General features: G+C 43.1%; 2 protein-coding genes across 2 annotated transcripts in view; both read right to left on the reverse strand.

Moving 5' to 3' along the window:
* LOC145418544 (innexin inx2-like) overlaps positions 1 to 3,073 on the reverse strand; it is a 6,959-nt gene extending 3,886 nt beyond the window's left edge. The window contains exons 1-3 of the mRNA XM_080286914.1: positions 3,027 to 3,073; positions 2,459 to 2,678; positions 917 to 1,147 (exon numbers count right to left, since the gene is read on the reverse strand). Coding sequence (XP_080143040.1) covers positions 917 to 1,147; positions 2,459 to 2,678; positions 3,027 to 3,073 — 498 coding nt within the window. The remainder of the gene's footprint in view (positions 1 to 916; positions 1,148 to 2,458; positions 2,679 to 3,026) is intronic.
* A 6,264-nt stretch (positions 3,074 to 9,337) lies between these two features.
* Positions 9,338 to 17,500, reverse strand: part of LOC145417759 (acetylcholinesterase-like) — a 13,228-nt gene continuing 5,065 nt past the window's right edge. The window contains exons 5-14 of the mRNA XM_080286369.1: positions 17,098 to 17,229; positions 15,472 to 15,619; positions 14,988 to 15,173; positions 14,221 to 14,417; positions 13,780 to 13,945; positions 13,085 to 13,266; positions 11,455 to 11,590; positions 11,084 to 11,222; positions 10,175 to 10,389; positions 9,338 to 9,540 (exon numbers count right to left, since the gene is read on the reverse strand). Coding sequence (XP_080142495.1) covers positions 9,338 to 9,540; positions 10,175 to 10,389; positions 11,084 to 11,222; positions 11,455 to 11,590; positions 13,085 to 13,266; positions 13,780 to 13,945; positions 14,221 to 14,417; positions 14,988 to 15,173; positions 15,472 to 15,619; positions 17,098 to 17,229 — 1,704 coding nt within the window. The remainder of the gene's footprint in view (positions 9,541 to 10,174; positions 10,390 to 11,083; positions 11,223 to 11,454; positions 11,591 to 13,084; positions 13,267 to 13,779; positions 13,946 to 14,220; positions 14,418 to 14,987; positions 15,174 to 15,471; positions 15,620 to 17,097; positions 17,230 to 17,500) is intronic.

A 17,500-nucleotide genomic window follows, 5' to 3' on the forward strand; every position in this document is an offset into this window, starting at 1 on the left:
ATAACAGTCGCCGAACTCTCTATCAAAGTAAACACGGAGATGGATCCGAGATAGAAATGCGTGGCGAACTCTCCGTCATGGCGCGCCGAATCCTCTATAGGCTAATGTCAACAAAGACCCCCGTTTTCTTTAGCATGGAGGACGCCTCGGAACTTTCGATGGTAGCGATGTTTTTTTCTTTATATAGCATCTTAAAATTCCCCTGAGAGTTTATTATATTCACACTGGAACCCTTAGACATTGGGGGATATGCAAATGGTAAATACAATTGTCTGGAATGAGATTAAGTAAAGGTAAAAGTAAAAAGTAAAGTTGCTGCTCAAGGTGTGAAAATGAGCGAGTTTCTTCCCCACAAACTTGGAAGGGTTGTTGATGTGGACTTTAATGACGGAGGATGGAATGGGAGAATTTACTGTCAAACTTTTCCACATGCAGACAGAACAGTAACGTAAATATATATATTTTTTTATTATATACCATCTCTCCCTGACTCTAACGCCTTTAAACTTTCCATTCCGATAATCAAAATTGTCTGAAAGGGTGACTGATATGGAGTTTATACACTGGACTGGGGGAATTCACCGTTATTCTTCCCTCAGAGCTACACAAATAAAAAATGCAGATAATTATTCAGTATTCAGTCACCCCCAGTACACTTTCCACCCCTCACCCAATACCCTCCACCCAATATCCTTCACCCAGTACCCTCCACCCAATACCCTTCATCCAATACCCTCCACCCAATACCCCCAATACCCTCCACCCAACACCCCTCACCCAATACCCTTCACCCAATGCCCTCCACCCAACACCCCTCACCCAGTACCCTCCACCCAATACCCCTCACCCAATACCTTTCACCCAATACCCTCCACCCAATACCCTCCACCCAATACCCCCCATACCCTTCACTCACATAGCTGGTGGGGTCGCTGATGTGGACCTTATCGAGCTGGCAGAGGATAGACTGATAGAAATTCCTGTCAAATCGCCCCCACAGCCAGACCGGGAAATAGTAGACCACCGCCTGAAGGACCAAGACCATCGGGACCCACTGATAGTATGCGTGGCGTCTTTGGTCACCCTCGATGGGCTCACCTCCCTCGTCCACACCTGCGTTGATAGGGCCCACGCCGGGGTGAGGGGCCTGCGGGGTGAAGGAGAGGGGTGAAAGAGATGCGGGGTGAAGGAGGGGTTAGGGAAAGGTGAAGGAATGAAGGATGGGTGAAGGAAAGGCGGAGGAGTGAAGGAAGGGAGGGGAAAAGTGAAGATTAATGTGTAACTTAGTAAGGAAGGAATAAAATGCAGAGGAAATACACAGGTAAGCTGTTAAGTATGGTACGATACTAAAGAAATCAATATTCATTCGAGTGTATATCTGCCTATCTATGCGTGTGTGTGTGTGTGTGTGTGTGTGTGTGTGTGCAGCATCATCTTATGGCGTGCAAGACAGCCGCTAGACCTCGTAAACGGGCTTCCCATCCTCTATTTCACCATCGGAAGCACTAAGCCGAAGAGAACCCACACGCAACCACGCACGCAATCAATAGTTCCTTTACACGCACTCAAACACCCTGGCAGAACCTCCAAAACATCTTCCGAACCTATTTCAGAAGGATGAAGAGGGTTGGAATCTCCTTATATGGGGTTCGGTTCCTTATATGTTAGGGGGTTAGATTCTACTGAGGTATGCTAAGCCAATCAGTAATAATAGAGGGAAATGATGATGATGATGATGATGATGACGATAGTAGTAGTAGTAGTAGTAATAGTAGTAGTAGTAGTAGTAATGATAATAATAATAATAATAATAATAACAATGATACTACTACTACTACTACTACTACAAATGATACTACTACTACTACTACTACTACAACAACAACAACAACTACTACTACTACTACTATTACTACTACTACCACTACTACTAACCATAATAACAGAAGAAAATAATTGCATCTTTTTGTCTATCCATGCATCTATCTATCTATCTACCCATCTATCTATCCATCTATCTATCTATCAGTCAGTGTATCTGTAAATCTGCCAAAGGTCTATCTACTCTCTTAAAAACACCTTATGAGAATCGCGTGCAGGAATTCATGTCTTAATAGAAGGCTGTGACGTCTTGTGAATGTGTTATCTTATCACCATTAACACACGCTATCACTGTGTCCGGTTAGGCTGTGTGATAAGAGGGTTAACACACACACACACACACACACACACACACACACACACACACACACACACACACACACACATTATACTTTATCTCACACATGCGTATTCTCCCCTCTTTTTCTCTCTTTCTACCTTCCAGCCTAGCTACGTACTTACCTATCTATTTAGGCCATCTATCCCTTCTCACTCTGCAGCACACATTCTTCCACTCACCACCATCACCCCCACCCCTCACCACCACCCTCATCACCCTCACCACCCTCACCCTCACCCTCCTCACCTGCGTCTCCAGATCCACCATTGTAAACGTCGAGGCAATGAAACAGTACGTCTCTATGGCCTTGTGCTCCTGTTTCTCGAAGCCTGTGATGCAGTTAATGTTATCGCCGATGTAGTTCTTCGCCGTGACGAGAACACAGGCCAGGGTCGTGATGAACATGCACACCTTCGTCGTGAACAGGGCCACGGAGCCGATCTTAGCCACATTGACCCTGTGAACGTGGGTCGGGTTAGGTCACATTGAGCTGGGGTAGGTTTGGTTTGATTTGGTTGGGTTAGGTTAGGTTAGATTAGATTGGGTTGGATTAGGTTATTTTAGGTTAGTTTAGGTTAGATTAGGGTATGCTACGTTAGATAAGAATATGTTAGGGTATATTAAACTACGGTATTTAGATCTAACAAAGGATCTAGTACGCTTAGAAGTAGACTGATAAAATTCTGATAAGACATTGGAGAACCATATTATCAGTATCTTGAGTGATATAAAGGAAATCTCTCTCACAGTACCACCTTCTCTCTCTCTCTCTCTCTCTCTCTCTCTCTCTCTCTCTCTCTCTCACCCGGCCGTGGAGATCTGCTTCTTAAGATCGCCAAAGATGTCATTCATGATTGCGATGTTTTAGTCTGCAAAGGAAAAAATTAATAAAAAAATAAAGTATCTATCTATCTTTCTATCTATCTGTCTATCTATCAGTCTATCTGTCTATTTATTTATCTATCGCCCAATGTCCTCCCAATATCACTATCTCTAATTATGTAACTCAGTACCCCTCAATCACTGCCTGGCTCTCAACTCTGTCTCTAAATAGGAGTAATATCGTTCATTTACCTCTCCCTTTGCTACCCCTCACTCAATACCCCTCACTCAATACCCCTCACTCAATGCCCCTCACTCAATACCCATCACTCAATGCCCCTCACTCAATACCCATCACTCAATGCCCCTCACTCAATACCCATCACTCAATGCCCCTCACTCAATACCCATCACTCAGTATGCCTCACTCAATGCCCCTCACTCAATATCCCTCACGCAATATCCCTCACTCAATACCCCTCACTCAATATCCTTCACTCTATACCCCTCACTCAGTACCCCTCACTCAATATCCCTCACTCAATACTCCTCACTCAATACTCCTCATCGATTCAATCTCTTCGTCTCTTGCCATTACCCCAATACCCAATACCCCAATTCCTACTCACCCTTGGCCTCTCGGCTACCAGTACCCCAATCACTAACTCAATTTCCACGCACTAATTACCCCAATCATTCACCCAGTCCACCCAATCCCCCAGTCAATCACCACCACACCACCACAACGACCAGTACCACAATTCTCACACATCTCCGAGACACCTAATATCTCAATGTCTTCACTCAATGCCCAATCCCCAATACCCCAGCAGCCAATCCCCCAATCCCCAGACCTTGCCACACCACACAAAGCACTACCGCCGCCACCGCACCACCACAACCACCACACTGGAGGCATGTGTCTGGGACGGTGAACTGATAAGCTGTACTGGACTGATAACACCAGCTGATAAGGCCATTGGGTCACACCAGCAATACCAGTGGGAGAATAGTAACACCAGTCATACCAGTGGGAGAATAGTCACACCAGTCATACCAGTGGGAGAATAATCACACCAGTCACACCAGTCATACCAGTGGGAGAATAGTAACACCAGTCACACCAATCACACCAGTCATACCAGTCATACCAGTCACATCAGTGGGAGAATAGTCACATCATCTATTTCATCGCTGTCAACGGAAATAATCAGAAATAATATGAATAAATAAATAAATTAATAAAATAATAAATAGATTAATTAAACAGTAAAAAATAAAATATGGAAATAAATAAAATAAGAAATAAAATAAGAGTAAATAAATGAAAAGTAATAATATAAAAATAATACAAAATAAATGATGAATAAATGAACAATAAATAAAATAATAAATAAATAAATAAATAAAATAAATAAGATAATAAAAAAGGAACCCAAGAGTACCCTTCGCTATAAACTCTCAGTCTGCTTGTGTGGGCGCGGCTGTGGCAGTGGGAGCGGGAAATGAATTAATAACTCAGGTAGCTACTGATAACACTGAGCCATCCCTACAACACAAGAAATCACCAAGGAAAATGAATCGCTAAGGAAAATAAGTCAAGGAAATAAAATCACTAAGCAAAATAAATCAAGGAAACTAAATCGCCAAGGAAAATTAATCAAGGAAAATGGATCGCCAAGGAAAATAAATCAAGGAAAATAAATCGCTAAGGAAAATATATTGCCAAGAAAAATAAATCGCCAAGGAAAATAAATCGCCAAGGAAAAGCTGTTACGAAGCCTCCAGTGTCGCCGAGAATACAAAACAAATAAATAAATAAATAAATAAAATAAATAAATAAAAATAGTTATTCTAGTAAATCCACTCTCTCTGCTGCGTCTAAATAATAATAATAATAATAATAATAATAATAATAATAATAATAACTGAGATATGAAGAAAGCATTATGACGAGGAGGTGAAATTAGGTTAAACTCACATCTCCGGCTGCCTCCTTATCTAATCTGGCCTGATAACACGGCGGCGGACATTACTGCACGGCAAGTCACTGCTATTGCGAAGCTTACTTGTTTCCGTCAGTGGGTGTGGGCGGGTTGGGTGTGTGGGTGTGTGTGTGGAAGGGTGTGTAGGTGGGGTGTGTGGATGGATTTGTGTGGGGGTGGTAGGGGTGTGGAGGAGGGGTTTGTGGGCGAGTGTGTGTGGATGGGACGTGTGTGGGGGTGGGTGTGTGGGTGTGGGTTACGTTATATTTCACTATGTTTGGTTATGTTAAGTTTGTTTTAACTATGTTGGGTTTGTTTATCTGAGTTTCTATCTATTTATCTATCTATCGAAATCGGTTAGGGTGGCTCCCTAACACCTAATCCTTAGCGATTTATTTTTAGACATGGTAGGCTGATATCCCCTTTTATACGTTATGTATGTAGAGTAAGGCGATATTACAATTTACACAACACAGGAGAGGACAGTAAGGTGTAACAAAATCATTCGCTGAGGAAAAGGTGTTAGGAAGATGGTCAGGTCAAGGTGTCTCTCAGGTGTAATGGAGAAAGTCCCTATTTATCAAGGAAGGCCTGATAAATAAATAATAAATAAATAAATGCAATAGGTAAATTGCTTTCGTCTCAGGTAGCGTCTGATGTAATGTGGGAGGCTTCATGTCACAAGTAATAATAATAATGATAATAATAATAATAATAATAATAATAATAATAATAATAATAATAATAATAATAATAAATCGTTGTTTATGTTTAGCCCAGGTGCCGGAAGTGGGGGTGGGGGGAGAGGAAGTCATTCCCCCCCTGAAATTCGAGTGGGGGTAAAGTTTTTTTTTTTCTCTCTCTCTCTCCCTCTCCATATCTCGTCGTGAGTTCATTACAATTTCCCTCTGCATCACTAAAAAGAGAATTAAGTACATCTGCTATGGTATTCTTCTACATCTACACTCAGAGGTTTACTTTCGTGTACTGTATACGGGAATCCCTACACCCAGACAGTACGGCCAGCCAGTTATATCAGCAGCATTACATCAACACATCCGTCTTTTGCATTTTTCTCTGATATACTGCACCTCTTTGGCAGCCCCAGAGGGTATGAGGTGGAGCTGCAATCAATCCCTGCACTGCAAAGGCTATCTCATCCATTTTATCATCCAAGTTGAGTTAGATATGTAAATGTGGCGAGAGTATATGAAAAAAGCAGCATTACACCAAGAGGGTCAGTGAACGACATTATAATGCCTTGAAAACAATGTTAATTTGTTTTTATTCCCGGGGAGCGCGGTAGTAGGGTGTTGGGCTCGTAATCGTGAGGTCGAGAGTTCGCGCCCCGCCCGGTGGCTGCTGTGCTGGGAGGGGTATCGCTCTCCTGTAACCCTAGCAGGGCTATATGATCTGATGAGGTCTAGCTCGGGGATTAATCCCTATTTTTGTTGTTGCTGTTGTTTTTATTCCTATTATCCCAGGCAGATCTACTCAGCATAGGACATATCTCTGGTACAGAAAGTGAAGGAGTTAAAAAATCTGCCCAAAGCTTGTAAAACTAAGATGAAGAAGGTAAGTGGTAACCTGGATGATGCCGAGGCCTTGTATCCCAGAATATTTGGAGAAAAACCTACCACAAGCTCAAAGACCTCAATTACGGACATGAGCACCGTGGCTAAGCGTCTCATGGCGTATGCTCCCATTTTTACCTTCGCCATTTTATTTGGTTGGTCCTGACACCAAACAGTGTAGTTTCCGATTTAAAATAAGTTTTCTATGAATGTTTACGGAAGAAAATGGATATATGTTAGCGGTAACTTAAATACTGAAACCTGAAGCGAGTTAGATGGTGCAAGACTGATAAATAGAGGAAAATAGATGGGCTTCCACGTCCAAGTAGACAGAAATAGATAGGCAGCTATGATGTTCGTATGAATGAAATCAGGTGGCGATGGCAAAATAACAAAAAAAAAAGGTAAATCATACTAAACGGATCCAGCTCTAACCAATATTATTTTCACCTGAGGGAACTGTGCAACTCTCATAACTTCAAAAATAATAGTTACGTAAAATTCGATAAGCTTTAGAGCCATGGAAGCAATGAGTCTCCTTGATTACTAGTAAAAAAGGATCCTTCAATCTGACTTTGTGGGGGTTAGGGATCTTGATCAGGCTAGAGTAAGCGCACTAGGTCTCGTATTTTCGTCTCCCTAACATCTCCTCCTTAGCGATTTATTTCTGGATATGGCTGGTTAATTTCCTTTTGTACGTTATTTATGTAGAGTATAAGTATGTTTATTTCTTTGCTGTTTGTTTAGATTTCTAGGTACGAGTTTGCTTAGAATATTTTCCCTGACATTATTTTCAATTTTCCTTGCAATGTATTTTGTAATCTTCCTTTAGTTTATATTTTCCATGAGTTCTGTACATATATCTTTTTTATTGTGATATTTTGGAATTATTAAACCTGTTTAGTTGCTATTCTCGTAATGTCTTATCTTCCTATCTTTTTATCTGTCATCTTCCCTTTTTATAATTTGCCCTTTTTCGTATTCTCTCTCTCTCTCTCTCTCTCTCTCTCTCTCTCTCTCTCTCTTCTCCTTTATCTTCTTTTTCACTCCCCTCTTTCCTCCACTTCTCCATTCTGTTTCTCTTTTCTTTCTTTTTCGTTCCTCTTTCCTTCCTCCCCCTCCCTTCTCTCTCTCTCTCTCTCTCTCTCTCTCTCTCTCTCATTTTTCCCTTCTTATCCTAATTATTTGCACATTTTATTATCATCACCTGGCTCTCCAAATACTTTTTTTAAATTAAGGGAAAAAAAATCATTCCAATTTGAGAAGAAACCAAGGAGTCTAAGATTTAATAATAATTAAAAAAAAAAAAATCACTGGAGGTTATAAAAAGACTCTGAATTCTCAAAAAGGCGGCAGTGTTTGGTTCGTCCAGAAAAATTAGATTCTTAATTCCTCAGGTACAGAAGGACAAGCCGAAGAAAGTGGCCATATATACAAAAATAATGATGATGATGATGATAATGATGATGATGATGATAGTTTTTATGATAATTTACCTTATTTGTCATCAACACCATCGCTTCCATCATCATCATCATCTTCATCTTGACCCTATTCCTTGCTATTTCAATGGAACAGGTAATAATAATAATAATAATAATAATGCTACTACTACTGGCAACAATGGAAAATACGAGAAATCTAATACTAACGCTATTAACAAAGCTTAATTTAATTAATAAAAAATTAGGACACTGATAAAGTGATGTGTGTGTGTGTGTGTGTGTGTGTGTGTGTGTGTGTGTGTGTAAAGTCGATTGTTAATTTGTGGTCTTGTGTACATGTATCTGTGTGTATGTGTGTGTGTTTATGAATGTATGTACGTACTGATGAGCGGATTTTTATACTAAGGCAAGGGGCGGCGGGAGGCACAAATTCATCTTATAACCTCCTCATTCTTGCGGCATCACACTACGCGTTTGGCAGTCTCGGAAACCAGCAAGATTCGTCACTTGTGCTTCGATGTTGCAGGCTCAGAGTTCGCTAGACACAACAATACACAGCCGAGATCGACAGACAGGTACCGTAGATCAAAACAATAGTTAAATAGATTAAAAACAATAGATAAATAGAAAACAAACTCACTTGGGTTTGATTTGATGGTTTAAATGTATAGATTTTGACCCAAAAGAAGTTTCGAGACAGTGTAAGAGAAAAATATGAGTCTCGGCTGTCCCCCCCGTGTCTCAGGAGAAGGAGGTGTCACCCCCTCCCACAAAAACGACCTTCGATCCGCGACGACTACGACTGCCTTGGGATATGCTGTCGTCCCCGTCCCCATTGTGGTCGTTGTAGATGGTCTCGGCTCGGGTCTCCATGAACGAGTCCTCCCGATCCTTCTGAGACCTGAACCAGTAGCTGTCCTTGGGGAAGCTCGACAACCTGACCTTACAGCGGCCGAAAGAACTTGAGGACTCTTGCGGGAGATCTGCTTGTGTTATGTCCTCCTCCTCCTGCAGCGAACTGAGGTGCATGAGTGGGTTTGTACGGGACACAAAGGTTGGGATACTCGAAGGGAGGCTCTCCGTGGCATCAAAGCCCTCTGGTTCCCTCCGTTCTAGCCTTCGCGACCCAAAGTAGGTTAACTTCTTGGGCCTGGAACGCTCCTGGGTCTCCGGTTCCTCCTCCGACGTGGTCATTGAAGTCTCCGGCAACTCGCTCTGCCTGCTGCGTCCGTGTATGGTGCTTTGCTTGCGCCGGTAGACTGCACGTTCGCCGCCCCCCGCCTCGTCTTGTCAGGAGCCATTCAGCGTGCCAGAGTTGAGCATCTTGCGTCGGCGGGAGCACACGATGTAGGCGACGATGATGCCGAGCAGGATCAAGACGATGGCCACCAGAACCCACACCGCTGACTGGTACGACGCCGTGTCCAGCCCTGGCGTGATGACTGCCAGGGTGAGGCACAGGGTAAGAGGCACAGGGGGGAAAGAGGGGGACGAGGAGATGTAAAAAAAAGAATACAGAGGGATAAAGAAATGGTGCGATAAGGAGATAAGTGAAGACAAAGCCGAGGATAAGGGGAGTGAGCAAAATAATAGTATATGAGGTATAAGGATGTGAGGGGAATTGAGGGAAGATAAATTTGAGGTAAAGGGGCCAAGATGAGAAACAGTAAATGGCAGATGAGAGAGGACAGGCCAAGAGGTGCAAAGAGTATTGGGGAGGCAAGAGAAGGAAAGGAAAAAAATACGATATTGAGAGAAAATGACACTTTTGCGCTACCTTACTCTTACCATATCTTAATGCAAAGTAACTTATTAATCGTACATGTGAGCTGTTAAAAGAATGGTGGGATTAATCTATATGTCGTACAATGCAATAGGATATTTAGTCTGTAATTCTCTTCTAGTGTTTAAGATTTTGTTGAGATATGCTGATATGGATTAATCTAGCTCAAAGGAAGTTACTGGTAAGAGGAGGAACATCACACACACACACACACTTACACACACAAACACACACACACACACTCACGATCCTCCACACTCATTTCTACACGCTCATCCCACACTCACATCCCACCCCCACTCCCTCGCCCTCCCTCTCACCCCACCCCCACTCACTCTGGGGCCCTGAGGTGGGTGTCCCCGTGTAGGTGGTGCTGGATCCCGGTGTGGTGGTGGGGAGGGAGACCAGCTGTGCCATCTCCGGTAGCAGGTGGTTCCAGAAAGCCACCTGGTGCGTCTGGTACCCCTGGTGGATCTGACCCGACTCCAAGGACGCGTACGTGGGTGTGTCTCTCGTGAAGCGTCCCCAGCGAGGTGCGTACTGGCTCAAGACGGGTTGGCTGTGGACGTGGCGGTGCAAAGGAAGCAGGATTGATGATGGAGACAAGCTAAGCGCATTCAGAGAGCGTATACCTCCTCCAACACCAATACCAGACAGCTCAGATCACCACCAAAATTTAATAAACTCTTCCTCTACCCATGATCCAAATATTAACTAAATATAATTGAATTCCATCAATAACTTTTTTAGATATCATGTGGACAATAAGACAGACAGAAAAACAGAGGTGAATACATAAGCTCCTTCAACTTCAATGGCGGAGGTAATAACAACGATGATAATTTCCCCACTCTATTACCGTTTAAGGAGGGAAGGAGCCAGGAATAAGGGGAAATATTAAGGGAAATAAAGGAAAATAAAAAGGGAAAGGGAAAAATCTAATAAAGATACACCGATGATACTAATGATAAAGGAAGATAGTCAGGGTCATAATAGCGGTAATTGGGGGTCATTAAGGTGAGAAAGAAGATAATCAAGAGGTCAAAATAGCGTAGTTAGGGGTCGTTAAGCTATGACTTCAAACTAACCCCGTGACCTCAACTGACCCGTGACCTCAACTGACCCCGTGACCTCAAATTGACCCCGTGACCTCAACTGAACCCGTGACCTCAAATAAACCCTGTGAATTCATCTGACCCCGTGACCTCAAAATGACCTCGTGACCTCAAATTAACCCCTTGACCTCAACTGACCCCGTGCTGGCGAAGGAGTACACCATACGCTTGAGGCTGTTGCTGATTCGCTCCTCGTTGTGCGTGAGGGGCAGGTTGAAGAGGCCACGGTACGCTGACGGTGCGAACAGGTATGCCAGCTCAGACCCGTGGAGTGCACCTGGCCGGGATGGAGATACGGAGAGTGATAGATAGATAGATAGATAGATAGGTAGATAGATAGATAGATAGATAAAATGATAGAATGATTGATGCCCCTAGATGAAGAGAGAGAATGAGTTTGATAGCCAGGTAGATGATACACACACACACACACACACACACACACACACACACACACACACAAATAAACTCTCTCACTCTCTCTCTCTCTCTCTCTTTCTCTGTCTCACCTGTGATATTAGCGTGCGTGGCGTAAATATCTCTACTCAGGAAGGTGTTCACGGCCAGGTAGGTGCTCAGGCCTCTCCCACTCGCTCCTTCTGCCATCTTGATCTGAGGAGCTTTGAAGAGGGCGTCCGTGAAGAGCTGTAGGCGAGGTCAGGTGAGGTCAGGGTAGGTCAGGGTAGGGTAGGGAAGGAAAGGGTGGGTCAGGGAAGGAAAGGGAAGGTTAAGGAAAGGAAGGGAAGGTTGGGGAAGGGAAGGGAAGGTTAGGGAAGGAATGGGTAGGTTGGGGAAGGAAAGGGAAGGGTAGGGTAGGTGGTGGGAGTATGGGTGGAATGATGATGATGATGATGATGATGATGATGGCTAAGACGGTGATGACGATGAAGATAATAAGTGATAATAATAATGATGATGATGATGTTGATGTTGATGTTGATGATGATGATGATGGCTAAGACGGTGATGACGATGAATATAATAATGATGATGATGTTGATGTTGATGTTGATGATGATGATGATAATAAGTGACAATAATGATGATAATGATGACGACGGCAAAAATAATAATTGATAATGACCTGACAATAGATAATAACCACAATAATCCAGAAAAGATCATTATTTCTCAAACATTATTACTTACGATAATTTCTGATCTTACGCAATCTTTCTCACTAGGGATGGAACTTTATCTTATTTATCATTTTCCTTTACCCTGATAACTAGGCGATAACTAAGTATAATTTGCTTACGAGATTCTTAAGATTTTGTGACGAGGGGGAGTTGGTGTCTCTCTTTATTTTTAATCTATGGAGGAAAAATTTTGACTTGGACCAAAAAAAGTGAGGAAAGAGTAAACTGTTTTCCTGACTCTCTCTCTCTCTCTCTCTCTCTCTCTCTCTCCACCACACCTACACACTCCTATAAACAACACACCCACACACACTCGTATATTACTTCGTCCTCCAGAGAGAGAGAGAGAGAGAGAGAGAGAGGGTCATTCTTCTCTCACGCCACATCCCTCTCCATCACACTTTTCCTCCCCCCCCCCGTCCCTCTCTCTCTCTCTCTCTCTCTCTCTCTTGCCTCCCAATCATATCACCCGCCTACCTACTCTTTCTGTCTCTACCTGTCTATCTAACCATCTATCTATCTATCTATCTATAAACTAACCTCCCTACGTATACACCTTGTCCCCACCTCCTTACCTATCTATCTATCTGTCTATCTATCTATCTATCCATCTATCTATCTGTCTATCTATCCATCCATCTATCTATCTATCATCCATCTATCTATCTATCTATTTATCCATCCACCCATCTATCTATCTATCTACCCATCTATCTATCTATCTATCTATTTATCTATCAATCCATCCATCTGTCCATCTATCTATCTACCTCTCTCTCTATATATATCTATCTATCTATCCATCCATCTATCTATATCCATCCACCCATCTATCTATCTATCTATCTATATGCATCCACCCATCTATCTGTCTATCTATCTATCTATCATCCATCTATCTATCTTTCTATATGCATCTACCCATCTATCTGTCCATCTATCTATCTATCTACCTCTCTATCTATCTATCTATCTATCTATCTATCTATCTATCGCCCACCTTGACAATCTCGGTCACCAGTTCCGGCTTGGTTTCCGCCTTGTCCAGGTACGCATATTCCACCATCCGATCCACGGCCGGAGCTCCTATTGCCCCCAGGCGCGTCACGAGGGGCACCAGCACCTCGCGGCCGTAACGAGTCAGGTCATCTAGGGTCATGTGGCAGATCTCGCGCTTCACGTCTGAGGGGATAGATAGATGGATAGATAGATGGGCAGACAGATGGATGGATGGATGGATGGATGGATGGATGAATGGATGGATAGATAGATAGATAGATAGATGGATAGATTGATGGATAGATGGATAGATAGATAGATGGATGAATGAACAGATAGATTGACTGATAGATAAGATAGACTCATAGATAAATTTATAGATAGATAGACGGATAGATAAATAGAGATAGACAGGTAGATCGACAGACAAATAGATAGACAGACAGGCAGGTCATCTGGCTGATCTCTCCCTTCACAGCTGAGGGGAGGGACAGATAGATAGACCGATGATTAATAGACGAATAGATAAATAATACAAGCTAGGTTAAATTAGGCTGGATCAGGTAAAGCAAGGTGAGGCAGGATTAGGCTATGTCAAATTAGCCCAGATTAACTTAACAAAGACCAGATTAACTTAAGAAAACCAGATTAAACTTATGGAAAACAGATTAACTTGAGAAATCCAGTCTAACTCACACAACACGACTGATCCATCATTCTGGGCTAGGGTGATGAGAAGCGGGACTCTTCTGTTGGCGTTACGAAGCAGGGCAGGTAAGGGGGCCAGCGGAACCACACTCTCGCCCCCACGCAGGTACCCGGAGTCGACAACGGGGGCGAAGAGATACCGTGGGTTGCCGTCCTGGGGTGGGGGTGGGGTTGGGGGTGATTTTGAAAGGGGTTAGAAGGAAGTTAGAGGGGTTAGAGGGTATTAGAGGTGTTAGGGAGCTTCCTTCATCGCCTATAACATCAATCTTGGCCATGGAAGCAAAAATTATGCCAGAAAAGGAAAAAGAAATCCTACGTGAGTCTCCCATCAAAAAGCAATATTTCACAGACGCTGCTTCTTAGTATAGTTACAAAATAAGAGGTAGAGAGAAGAGGCTAACAACTAACCCCTAACCACTAACCACTAACCTCCACCAGCCTCTCCACGGCCTTCACTATCTGCTGTGTGTCTCTGTCCCTGAAGCACCGTAGGAGAAAGGCGGACCCGAATCCCGACCCGCAGTTCAGGTGTTCGGCCAGTCTCTCAGCGGCGTCTCGTGGGTACCGACTTTGTGCCCAGGGGGAGAGAAGGGACCCAGACATCAGGATCATCTGCTGGAAGGGTCCTGAGGGAGTAGGGTTCCGAGGATGAGATGGAGGGATGGAGTTGTACATGAGAGAGGGGGAGTGGATGTAAGTTAGAGGGGGGGCCGTGAAATTTCAGCAGATAAGGCGACATGGAGGGGATTTGTTTGTGGCCACCTCTTACTGGATTAAGGCGTCTGGTTATAGATAGATAGGTAAATAGATAGATAGATAGGAGGAGGATCTAATGTCTGAGGCTGTTATCTTATCGTCCTTATCATCGTCTGGTTGGTCAGTTATAATCAAGAGTACTATTATTATCATTATTATTATTATTATTATTATTGTCAGGAAGCAGGTCAGTAGCGACACATGAAGGTAGGGAACTGCTGGGTAGCTTGGAGATAAAAGACATCATCATCATCATCATCATCATCATCATCATCATCATCATCACCACCATCACCATCACTACCATCACCATCATTATCATACTCATCATAATCATCACCAGCATCATCAAATCCTCCTCCTTCTCATCATCATCCTCACCACCACCATCATCATCACTATCATCATCATCACTTTCCCCTGCCGTTCCCCTTCCGTACCCTGCCCATTGGTGTTCACTAGATGGTACCCTGCCGACGCCGCCCCTGCCGAGTGCCCTAACAAGGTCACTCTCCCTAGGTCACCGCCAAACTTGTCCACGTTCTCGGCCACCCACTGTAGAGCGAGGGACTGATCACGTAGGCCGAGGTTGCCGGGAAGGGTTCGGTCTTGCCACGTGAGGAAGCCTGGGGAAGGAAACCACGGGGCTTTGGGATAGGCTTGGGATAGGGGGATGAAGTCAGGTGGGTGTGTAGTGGATAAGGTTAACTCAGGTTGTGTTGAAATATTAAACATGAATTAATGTGTACAAGTAAGCCACAGATAAAAAGATAAATAGAAAGAAAATATATATGACGATGGAGTGAAGTTAAAGTCAGAGAGAGAAAAAGAGAGAGAGGGAGAGAGAGAGAGAGGGAAAGAGAGAGAGACCTGAAGTAAGACAGCCTTCTAATATTCAATAAAAAAAAAAAATATCCGGGTTACCGAAAGCATTGGTCCTGTAGTTAAGGGAAACCACGATGAGGTCTGCGGCGGCGAGGTCCTGGGCGGGGAACCTCGAGGGGGCCGAGGTGAGGAACAGCTCCCCCTCCAACAGCACCACCACGGGGTAACGCCGGTAGCTCTGGGGAGCCTGTGGGGGGTTTGGGGGGTTAAAAAACACACACGCATACACAAAAAAAAACACACACACAGACTAAAATCTTCCTCCCTCACACACACACACAGACTAAAACCTTTCTCCCTCACACACACACACACACACACACACACACACACACACACACACACACAAGAAAACACATTCTGACCGGGAGAGACTTGTGATGTAAGCGGGGTTTAGCTGTATCGGTGTTTTTTTTTCTCTGGATATCTGGGTGTGTGTTTTTCTGTATATATATGTGTTTTTCCTGGTATCTGGGTGTTTTTTTCTGGGTGTTTTTTTTTAGATATATTTCACTGTACTTAAGGATATAGAGGAAAAAGTGCAGTCGGTGTTTTTTCTGATATACAGGTGTTTTTTTTTACCTATATCTCACTGTAATTAAGGATAAAGGTAAGTGTTTTATTCTGATATACGGGTGTTTTTTATAGACAGGTGTTTTTTTCTGATATACAGGTGTGTTTTATAGACAGGTGTTTTTTATATACAGATGTTTTTTCTTGTATACAGGTGTTTTCATAGACAGGTGTTTTTTCTGATATACAGGTGTTTTTTATGTTTTTTTCTGATATACGGGTGTTCTTTTCCGATATACAGGTGTTTTTCTGATATACAGGTGTTTTCTCTGATGTACAGGTGTTTTTTCATATACAGGTGTTTTTATAGACAGGTGTTTTTTCTGATATACAGGTGTTTTTTCTGATATACAGGTGTTTTTCTCTGATATACAGGTGTTTTTTCTGATATACAGGTGTTTTTTCTCTGATATACAGGTGTTTTTCTCTGATATACAGGTGTTTTTTTCTGATATACAGGTGTTTTTTCTCTGATATACAGGTGTTTTTTCTCTGATATACAGGTGTGTTTTCTGATATACAGGTGTTTTTCTGCCAATATCTCACTGTACTTGGGGATATATGGGAGGAAAATAAAAAAACAGCCGGCATATGAGTCAGTGGCGTTAAAAATATATATATAAGTTTAGTTATATTTTTCCGAATAAAAGTATATAGGAAAAAATTGAAGAAATAAAAAATTGCGGGAGTATATTGGTAGTCTTTATGAGAGAGAAAAGAGAGCGAGGGAGAGAAAGAGAGAGAGAGAGAGAGAAGGGGGCAAGGTGAGAAAGAGAGAGATAGATACAGAAGGTAGTGGAAGAGATAGATAGATAGACAGATAGATAAATAGATAAATACAGAGGGTAGGGCGAGAGATAGATAGACACAGATAAACAGATAGATACATAGCTCATACTTACCACGAGGGGGAGGTGATAGATAGATAGATAGATAGATAGATAGATACAGACGGTGAAGAGATAGATAGACAGATAAACAGATAGATACATAGCTCATACTTACCACAGGAGGTGATAGATAGATAGATAGATACAGACGGTGAAGAGATAGATAGACAGATAAACAGATAGATACATAGCTCATACTCACCACGGGACACCAAACATTCACGGTGAGACAGTCCTCGTTCACTGGCACCCCCGTCAGGTAGGGCTGAGGGCAAGCAGGGCCGAACTGGGTCGCATCTAGGGGGTCAGACCAGCCCTCGTGTCTCCTGGGGGGCTGGGAGGGGGGGTACTGTGTTAATTGTAGACATTATTGAGACATGAATGAGTTTGCGAGGGCCTGGCCTTTGGTTCCTTCTTCCCTGCATGGAAAAAATAATACTAGACACGCACACACACACACACACACACACACACACACACACACACACACACAAATAATAGACACGCACACAGACTCAGACATAGATAGACACACACACACACACACACACACACACACACACACACACACACACACACACACACAAATAATAGACACGCACACA

This window comes from Coenobita brevimanus, chromosome 14 (assembly GCF_032717465.1).
Source record: "Coenobita brevimanus isolate Jiangsu-jjx chromosome 14, ASM3271746v2, whole genome shotgun sequence".
In the NCBI taxonomy this organism is placed as follows: Eukaryota; Metazoa; Arthropoda; class Malacostraca; order Decapoda; family Coenobitidae; genus Coenobita; species Coenobita brevimanus.